Source organism: Corythoichthys intestinalis, chromosome 18 (genome assembly GCF_030265065.1).
Source record: "Corythoichthys intestinalis isolate RoL2023-P3 chromosome 18, ASM3026506v1, whole genome shotgun sequence".
In the NCBI taxonomy this organism is placed as follows: Eukaryota; Metazoa; Chordata; class Actinopteri; order Syngnathiformes; family Syngnathidae; genus Corythoichthys; species Corythoichthys intestinalis.
Genome location: NC_080412.1, coordinates 46919218 through 46929417, shown reverse-complemented (window position 1 = coordinate 46929417; position 10200 = coordinate 46919218). Strand labels below are relative to the sequence as shown.

At 39.0% G+C, this 10200-nt stretch overlaps 1 protein-coding gene across 9 annotated transcripts in view; it reads left to right on the top strand.

The window, feature by feature from the left end:
* Positions 1–646: 646 nt before the first annotated feature.
* acaca (acetyl-CoA carboxylase alpha) overlaps positions 647–10200 on the top strand; it is a 102125-nt gene continuing 92571 nt past the window's right edge. For 4 of the 9 annotated variants that reach the window (XM_057820078.1, XM_057820076.1, XM_057820075.1 and 1 more), the window contains exons 1-2: positions 650–959; positions 6727–6985. In XM_057820078.1, coding sequence (XP_057676061.1) covers positions 6756–6985 — 230 coding nt within the window. In that variant the 5' untranslated portion in view covers positions 650–959; positions 6727–6755. Of the gene's footprint in view, positions 960–6726; positions 6986–10200 lie in introns of all 9 variants that reach the window. The other 5 variants (XM_057820071.1, XM_057820069.1, XM_057820072.1 and 2 more) reach the window with 3 other exon arrangements.

Here is a 10200-nt window from a genome sequence, read left to right as displayed (position 1 = left end):
AAAACAATCTAAATGACCCATATAACTTAAGTCATTATAAAACGCAAATAAGGTTGCATAAAAGTTGGTGGGGACAGTCTGAGCATCCTGAAAAGTTGCTAGTGCTATGTCCCTACCCCACGCCCTTGCAATCTTCCCAGAATGAATTAACAAATTTACAATCAAAAAAATAATTGGTCAGTCGTTTCAATGTCTTCATTGCAAAAAATACCATTTTTGTGGTCCAAATTAAAACGGAGTCTTAAAAATTATGAAGAGGAGTACACTTTGTTCATAATTTTATCATGAACTTCCTTTGCCTTTGGTAAAATTGGAAAAAGAATTTGGATCACAGAATTTCAAAAAGAATATCTACAATAGTGAAACCCCAGACTTTGTGGAGCCTGCCTGCTTGACATTCTTGTAGCATTTCTACAGTTTAGTAGAAACTGCACGTGCTTGTCACGACGATAGAGGAGGAAAGACAGTAGAAGAGAGGCAGCACTTCCTGATAGCGTCATAACTCCGCCCACAGAAACGCCCCTACTTTTCGATTGGTTATCAGAATGACACCTTCGTCCAGATCTACAACAAATACAGTCGCCGTTCGTCTCCACGAGTCATCTCAGACAACATAAAATGATCATGATAAATATTAGTAAGGCTGTTATTATTTTATAATCATAAGGAGAAACAAAAATGCCATCCCAGTCGCCATTTTGAAGGCGGAGTCTTGTATCTGGCGTGTCGGAAGTTGGGGTCAGAGGGGAATGCACAAAAGTAACCTGCTTGTGTATCGTCACATCACCCCACACTCTGTTCGTTAAAGCCTCCGATCCGATGCGATCGGCCGACCGTGACCTCATCGTGATGTGATGTGAAGGCAGACATGTCTCGGAGCCGCCACCGACGCTAATTCATTCAAATCTTCAACTCTTCGACTCCATTCTTCAGGATTGCGTGCCGGTTTCTCTCCACCGGTGAGTGAGTTGACTTGACGTAGGTACAAGACGTTTTTGCGAACTAATCGGACCTGTGATCGTCTAAAATGCGTCCAGGACGAAAACGACTACAGTAACAGCAGCGACTTTAGCCGTGATATTTTGTCGCCTAGCTGTCAAGCGTTTGTACCAAAAGTGCCCTAAAAACGCGTAGGTAACATTTTTGATTAAAAAAAAAAAAAAAAAACTCTTCCTTTGGTGGCAACGTTTATTTGACATCTATCTCGATGTTTGAACCGGTCGTAGTGTTCTGCTTGTTTTTCTGGTCCTTCCAGAAACTGAAGAGGTGGCATGATCTCCTAAGTTGGTCCACTTGCTGAAGATGATGGGGACAGAGAACATTTTCTGTCACGACTAAATTCGCAAAGCAGTAGCAGGCACGTCTTTATATTGAGACCATACTCAGTGCTTTTACTGTAGCTAGAGGCTAATATCTGTGTATCAAAATTGACATTTTTGTTTGTTTGTGTCCGTATCTTTTTTACACTTAAAATGAGTTTTTATGGGATACATTTCCCCCCCATTTTTTAATAAAAAAAAAACATTCTTAATTAAGGATGTGCAAAATATCGAAATGGTGATATATGATACTTTGTATCCATAAGCGGACTTTCAGGGGGGTTCAGGGAGGCCAGCATCCCCCCCACCGTCCCGGTGGCCGAAAAGTAATGTAATTGGCTTTTCTATACAGAATTTGATTTTAAAATTAAGAATTTTCCGGTCAAAAATTGCCTATAAAAGTTGTCAAGCAATAAAACAAACAGCAAAAATTAATGAAATGAACAAAAAAAGATATTATATTGGGTCAAAATTATTTTTTGAAAAGATTATGTGACTAGCACCTTAGACTGTCATTTGCTTTGCTTAGTCAAAACCACCCGAGGACCGAAAAGGCAAGATGGATATACGTAATTTTTTTTCAAGCCTAAGCTTTCAAAAGCGACAAAAACTACTGCGCAAGAACCAAGGATTGAAAATATGGGCCATGACCCGCTAGAGACCACCCTGAAAATGGTGAGCGGAGTTTCAATTTGCCCCACTAAAGACGCTAATTGTACAACAGAGCCACCACCGGTGTCTTGCCAATGTAGTTACCCCCATCAAAAATTCTGTTCCTTGGCCGCGGGAGTGCGCGCACACACATTACTTATGAGGGTTGTCGACTTGAACAATTAATTGAAGCCAGAAAAGAACCACAGTTGTATATTTTGGACATCAACGTTTACTAAACTGGAGAAACTCCATAAAGGATTTGAGTCCTACGATGACGCCGGCCTGTTCAATCACGCGGCATAAAAAAAAAAAAAAAAAAAAATCTATTTGGCCGAGTCAACCTTACTCGATTTTAGGATCTATGTACAACAAAACAATTGGCTAACTTGCAGAGAAAAAAGTCCGCTAGCTTAAATGCTATAAAATGCTAAAAGTTATATTTTACAATGCTCTTAACGATATGTTCAGACACATATTCCCACAAAAAGCGACTGAATATACCTATAAACTAAATTATGAATGCATTAAAAAACATTAGCTCAAACAAAGACCTATCGTACGTTGGCCTTAACAGGGAGCAGTTGGATTCAGCCATGTGAAAAGAGGCAGACCAGAGGGCAGTGTATCCACCCTAATCAATAAAACTAAATGCAAACACTTTCAAAATAAACCATTGCAACACCACTTTAAACGAATACTCGATGCAACAAAATTTAATTTGAATATTTTTTTCTAATCGAATACTCGAGTTAATCGATTAATCGTTGCAGCACTACTTGATTTTAAGCACTCTCTCCCAGTTTTTATTTGGCACCGAAACACGTTTGATCATTTTAATTTCATGGTAGGAAATGTTTTTTTTTTTTCTCCATAAGAAGCCACTCATGCTCTTTGGGCGGATTATGTTTCTAGTCAGAATTGGATGATTTTTGTGTGTGTGTTTTTTTTTGTTTGGGCCCAATATCATTATGTATTAGGTTATAGTAGAGTATAATAATAACATTTGATATAGATGACGTGCTAAGAAAAAAGTAACCATTGTTTAAAAAAATGTCAGACATTGTAAGCAGCAGTGGTGGATGAAGTACTTAAAAATTTTTTTTTTTTTTTTACTTCAGTTAAAGAAAAAACACAGGTACAAAGAAATACCGAGGTAAAAGTATCTAAGAAAAAAACGTACTCAAGGAAAAGTACAAAGCTACTTGCTTTAAAATTTACAAGTAAGAAGAAAGTATTTTCCCCTGATGCAAAAATGTAACATATTTATAATTTTATAAATATGGCAGAAAACACTCAGGTGACTTGAAGTTCTGCTCTGAGACCCCCAATTTGGCCAAATTTCAAAATTGTCCTATATGCCTGTTTGATACATCATTGGAAAGCTTAAAATCTCAATTTTCTGGGGGAAGAAAAATTTTGAACAGGAGGGCATTTAAAAAAAAAAATTAAACAGCAAAACCCTAACTAGAGGCGAGAGTAGAATTAAAGACGCCATGATTTTAATGAGATATTACGTTGTCCAAGGTACCGCGTACTTACCGTGTACTTACCTTGTTTCGATCCAAAAACTCCATGTAGCATGTATCACTGAGTGTCAAGACACAGCTGTGAATGGAACAGCTGGATTTGTTTTGGATTTTATGGGTGAAACATGGTCATATAACAAGGGTCGCGATGCAGAAATCGCAGACATCAAGGAGTGGTCGAGATTTTCTTTTTCATATACTTACCCTTTTATGACTTTTTTTTTCTTCATTTTTTCTTTGTTTGGATCAATTATTTATCATCTAAAATACGTATGGGGAAAATGCGACAGTAACGAAAAAAAATGCAATAAAGCGATAGTTATGAGGTAGATATCCGTGACTTATTTACAGACGCAAATTTTTTTTCATTGTGACATTATTTGTTTAAAACTTTAAAATATGCGAATGAATAATTTTTAAAAGTCACTTTTTTTTTTTAAACCAAATATTAATCATCAATTAATAATTATAAGCTAAAAATGACAGACATTTAGAATAATAAATATAATTACTTACTTTTATGGCTGGGTTGAAACAAAAGTGATTGCACGACGTCTGTAAACGGTTGTTTCCAGGGTAAAACAGACAAATTAAAAATAGTTTGGGGGCTTATTGCACCATGTATCTGCTGTGGCAGCATAAAGACATATTTTTCTATCTATCAAACACAACAGTTCTTTTGGCTTAAAATACAGCAGTTTATTTTAAAGAGTGGTGCAAGAGCAGAAACTGCTTTTTCAGCCTTGTCTGTGTTTTCTGCCATACACATACCGTAATTTCCAGAATATAATGCGCACCCCAAATTTACTTGTAAAATCTAGGAAAAATTATTGTACCCGTTTATAACACGCACCCTAATTTTAGCACCAATAAATAGAAGAATACAAGAAAACAGAGCTCGTGTACAGATACAGAAATGTCATTTTACTGACTGATGAAACACAGCACAAGCATAGCACATTGGTAGTTCAAAACATTATCATAAACTGACAATATTTACGGTAATAATGATTTGACAACTTCTCGTTATTTGGGTTTGAGTTTCCCGAGGGACAGATATAGTTGACGGACACGAGAAGTCTGTGTGATTACGTTTGTTATGGTCCGAGTTGCGGAGCTGCAATAAACGTTGACTCAAATGAGTTCAAGAAACTAAATTCTGTGCTATATGAAGAGTGAAAAAAGCAGAATTTAACACAGACGAAATCATTCGGCCGATTAGAGGGAAGTATTACCGAAACAAAAGGATGACATTACGTACTATAATGGTCGGCAACGGGTCACCGCATACGTTTCTTCAACACAACTTGGCCGTGTCAATAAAAAAATATCGGTTTATATATATACAGTGCTGCTCGAAAGTTTGTGAACCCCACAGCGATGGTCAAATTTTTTGTAAAAAAAACTAAAATAACCTTATTAAATGTTAAGTTATACCCAAATCCACAATACTGACATTCCAAATAATGGACTGAAACAAAAGAAATAGTTATATTGTCATTCTTTATTTAACAAAAGTGGTTGATTTAAGAAAAACTCAGATATCATGTGTGCAAAAGTATGTGAACCCCTTCAGTTAATAGGATATTGCGCCTCCTTTTGCAGAGATTACCTCAACCAAACGGTTTCTGTAGTGACTAATCAGCCTCTCACATCTACTTTGGGGGATTTTTGCCCATTCTTCCTTGCAGAACGCAGTCAGTTGAGAGAGGTTTGATGGGCGTCTGGCATGAACTGCTCGCTTCAGGTCCCGCCACAGCATTTCAATGGGATTTAGGTCAGGACTTTGACTGGGCCAGTCCAGAACACGAATCTTCTTCTTTTTCAGCCATTCCTTGGTTGTATTGCTGGAATGCTTTGGATCATTATCATGTTGCATGATCCACCTTCTGCCAAGCTTTAACTTCAAAACAGATGGCGTCAGGTTATGTTCTAGGATTTGACAATATTCCTCAGAATTCATGATTCCCTGGACTATGTGGAGTTGTCCAGGTCCTGAGGATGAAAAGCAAGCCCAGATCTTGACATTCCCACCTCCATGCTTCACTGTTGGGAGAAGGTTCTTTTGGTGGTATGCAGTGTTGACTTTTCGCCAGACATGGCGGTTTTGGTTGTGACCAAACAGTTCAATTTTGCGCCTACATCAGTTGATGAAAACTCTTTTTAATTTAGTCTCGACAACACAACTGTTAAAAAAACAAAAAAAAACTACTGAATTGATTGATTAGGAAATCAGGTTGAAATAATAGAAAATTCCAAAATGTTGAGGGGGTTCACAAACTTTTGAGCAGCACTGTATATATATATATACTGTATGTAATATATATATATTTCTGTCTCCATCCATGTACCCGTTTATAAGGCGCACCATGATTTTACAAGTTGATTTTGGGGGGAAAAAAAGTGCGCATTACATTCGTGCAATTACAGTAAATACAGAGATCTGAGTCAACATTGAAAGAAAGAACCAGAAAATTCATTGAATGCTCAGTTTGATTTAACACTTTGCAGAATGGAAAAAACAAGCAATAAAATTGACTGTACTGTGAATAGAAGCTTAACAAGCTCATAAATCCAAAATCTAGCTTTATGGCGGATTGCAAGCAACTATCAGGTGCATATCGCCACCTACAGTACAAGCGTGTGTAGCACCCATCTGCAGGCACGCTGCTCTCACTGCTGGTTTTTATTGGTTAATATCTTGTTCAACTAACCTAATCTTGCTTGTACTCGTGTTGCTGCCTATAGTGGTCGATTACAGTACAGTTGCGCGAGGCTTATCGATTGAGCCGGAGGCATTGAAAAGTATCAATTCACTATGAAGAAAAAAAAAAACAAAAGTAACTTGAAACGCAGGCGACAATTTGAAAAGTAGTGGAGTAAAAAGTAGAGATTCGTGCTGTAAATTGCAGTGAAGAAAAGTACCATTTCATATCTGTACTCAAGTAAAGTACAGATGCACAAAAATGCACTTAAGTACAGTAACGATGTGCTTTTACTTTGTTACATTCTTTTGGATGACCTCTTTTGTAATATTATTTTGAAGTAACACCCTCGTATTTGAGTCACATATTTTGGCGACTCTACCCACCTCGGTCATCCGCATTTCTGGGTGATCATGTTGCCACAGCAATGCGTTACTATACTATCATTTGAAGCAAACTAGTTTGGCAAGCATGCTTATTTGTACAGATCACTTGAACTGCCTCCTGTCTTTCCTTACCCAGCGGTCGCAGCCTGCGTGTGTCACCCAGCCATGGCACAGCAGGAAGATGCTGCCAAAAAGCACCCGGCTTTAGCGGCGGCGCATTCCCACTTCATCGTGGGATCGGTTTCCGAGGAGAATTCGGAAGACGAAGTCCAAGGGAAGCCGGACGCGCAGGCGGAGGACAAGGACGGACGTTCTCTGTCACCGTCGTCCGGGAGCTCCGATAGCACCAACGACATTAGCTACGAGAACGTCGATGGCTCCGTGCACAATCTAAGGTTGGAAACCAAACCTGATAATTATGAGTTTTGCCTTTTTTTTTGCGTGCTTGATGCTTGTTCACATTCAGTACTATTGAACTAAGAGTGCTGGCGGTGAATGATCACGTTTTAAGGAGTTAAGAAAAACTAGAATTATTCTGACAAAAACGACAGATGGAAAAATCTAAAATCTAAAGGTTGACCAATTTATGGACTTGAATCAAGATCGGCCATTATATAGCCAATAAAATAGATTAACTTATGTTAGCTATTTGGGTGCTTGGGTATCTTTCTTTTAAAGATCGACCGATATATCGGGCCGATATATGCATTTTTTTCAAGATTGGCCATTATATACTATAATTTTGGGATACGAACTAATCAGTTCTCCCGGACATTCCAGAACAAATGGCGGGACGCTCTGTCCTAACACAAGGAGCACCAGAGAACGCCCGATATCCAACTGATAACACGACTGATGAGAATCCAAGAGCCCCTTAGATGCTGAGGTGGCAAAATCCACAACCCTCGTTGCCCGGACAACAGTATCTCCCGAATCCTCCTATCCAATCCACAAACAGACAATAATCCTCAGCACATCCTTCTTCCTGCCCACAGCCCGCCCTGTGAGAGCCTTCAAAAGACTGAATGTTTAACTAATCGTGGTCATTTTTTTTTTTTTTTGGGAACCTTTTGTTGACTTCTGATATGGTGACCTTGGAACGAGCTTGCCTCCCTGCCTGAGTGTTTCTGTTTCGCCTTGCCGTTTTGATCTTTGTTGACCTGAGTAAATCGTCAACTTGTTTTCAGTGAGCCTTCTTTAAACCTTTCAAAATGGAGTCAGTCAGACTAGGGTTGTTCCGATCATGTTTTTTTTGCTCCCGATCCGATCCCGATCGTTTTAGTTTGAGTATCTGCCGATCCCGATATTTCCCGATCCGATTGCTTTTTTTTTTTGCTCCCGATTCAATTCCAATCATTCCCGATAATTTTTCCCGATCGTATACATTTTGGCAATGCATTAAGAAAAAAATGAATAAAACTCGGACGAATATACACATTCAACATACAGTACATAAGTACTGTATTTGTTTATTCTGACAATAAATCCTCAAGATGGCATTTACATTATTAACATTCTTTCTGTGAGAGGGATCCACGGATAGAAAGACTTGTAATTCTTAAAGGATAAATGTGACTTTGTAAATTGTGACTAAATATTGTCATCTAGTGTATTTGTTGAGCTTTCAGTAAATGATACTGCAGCCCTGCCCCAATGCATGATGGGAAGTAAAACCATGACTGTGTGTAGTGGCACCAATTAATATATCTTCTCTGCGTTGGGAAATAACACAGGGTGTAAAGAAAAAGATCAACTACTACCTTTCTACCCCACATTGCTTTCCCACGATATTTCTAATTGTTGAGAGAGGGATTTTAAGGCTTTAGCAAATTAAAAAGAGGCTCCAAAGACTGCCAAAATTCACTCTACTCATTTTACGCTGCCTTTTCGCTCTATATATAGGTAAATCGGCGCCATTATAGATTGAACGCGACAACGCGTGAGAGGGTCGTGCAGCGCATGCGTTAATTGCGTGAAATATTTTAACGTGATTAATTAAAAAAAAAACAACTAATTACCGCCGTTAACGCGATAAATTTGATAGCCCTACTTTAAGCCAAAACTAAAGACTCTGGATGAGTGTAAGACATTTTGTCTGTAACGTTAAATACAATTAGAAAACAATTTAATTAAAAAATAAAAATATATTAAAAAAAGGCATGTCCGATATTTTTTTGCCGATTCCGATACTTTGAAAATGACGTGATCGATTGGGATGCCGATCGATCGGGACATCTTTAGTTAAGACTAAGGTGACTGCGCGGAGTTTGCCTTTCTGGCCGCGTTGCCGGGATCCCGCCGGCCCGGGTCGTTGGAGCCGTGCCAGCGCGGGTCAGGTGGTTTGGCTGGCGCGATTCCGGCGGTCTGGCCAGAAGGTCAGATTCCTTCAGTGCCCATGAAAATGTTGCGTGCGTTCATAATTTCAATCCGAAAACTGGTCGGAACAAGGAAATTTTGTCCATGTAAAGGTAGTCGTGAAACTTCCAATGTAACACTTGGGTCAGACTATGTGAGGCCCAACAGGAGTTTGACACCTACGCTTTGCCTGTTTTGCAGCACGTGTGAAAAATGTGCTTTCACTGGCGACTCTCTGCTGAGAAGAGCCTCTCTATGTGTATGAGCAAAACATATTTATGAATGTGCCTTGTCAATGGTGCTATTCAGTTTGATAAGTAATGTGGTCAGTTCAGCTTCAGGTGGCTGTTATGTGGCCTATCACGGAATTCCTTTTAGCGGCTTGATTTACTGTAAATCTGGATGGATGGATGGAATGACTCGTTTGCCTTCTGGGGGAAGTTTGTTTTTGCCCTCTCCCACACTTAAACTTTCACTAGTCTCGATAATTCTAACCTCTGGCCTCACAGATGGAGTTCTTTGTCTAGCTGGAGTGTGATTTCACTCTGCTAGTATGTAGTAATGTAGAGTGTTGCAATGATGGGGGAAAAAAAAACCCATCAGGCCACAAAAACCAGCCAAACAAGCGAGCGCTAGCATTGGCACACCCCCTAGCTCAGTATAATTGCCCTCCGCCCTGGGTGGTGCTTGAGTCAGGTCAAGAGCTTGCCAGGTTTTGCTGTCAGAGCCATTGACGGCAATAGACGTTCAAACCAGGTTTATCAAAGTCATTTTGGTTGGCGAAAGACTGAAATGTGAGAGCAGGCCTCCCAGTTCAAATAGATTGGATGCCTATAGGGGGATTCTCATGAAAGCTATGCATTAAGGTAATGAAGGACATTTACCAAGGATAGCTTAAAATAGCTGAATGCTATGATGACTTCTTTTTTTCTTTTCCCTAATTTTACAGTGCCCTCCATAATAATTGGCACCCCTGGTTAAGATGTGTTTTTTAGCTTCTAATATATATATTTTTTAATTCAAATAATATGGGACCTTAATGGAAAAAAAGAGAAAAATCCAACCTTCAGTACAAGTGCATTTATTCAGTGGGGAAAAAATCTCACATAAAGAAATAATTATTTGACATCAAATAATGTGTGTCACAATTATTAGCACCCCTGGTGTTAATACATTGTACAACCCCGTTTTGCCAACAAAACAAGGTCTGGGGACTGAGATGGCCATGGGAGGAGCTTGATTTTGTGTCTGGTGA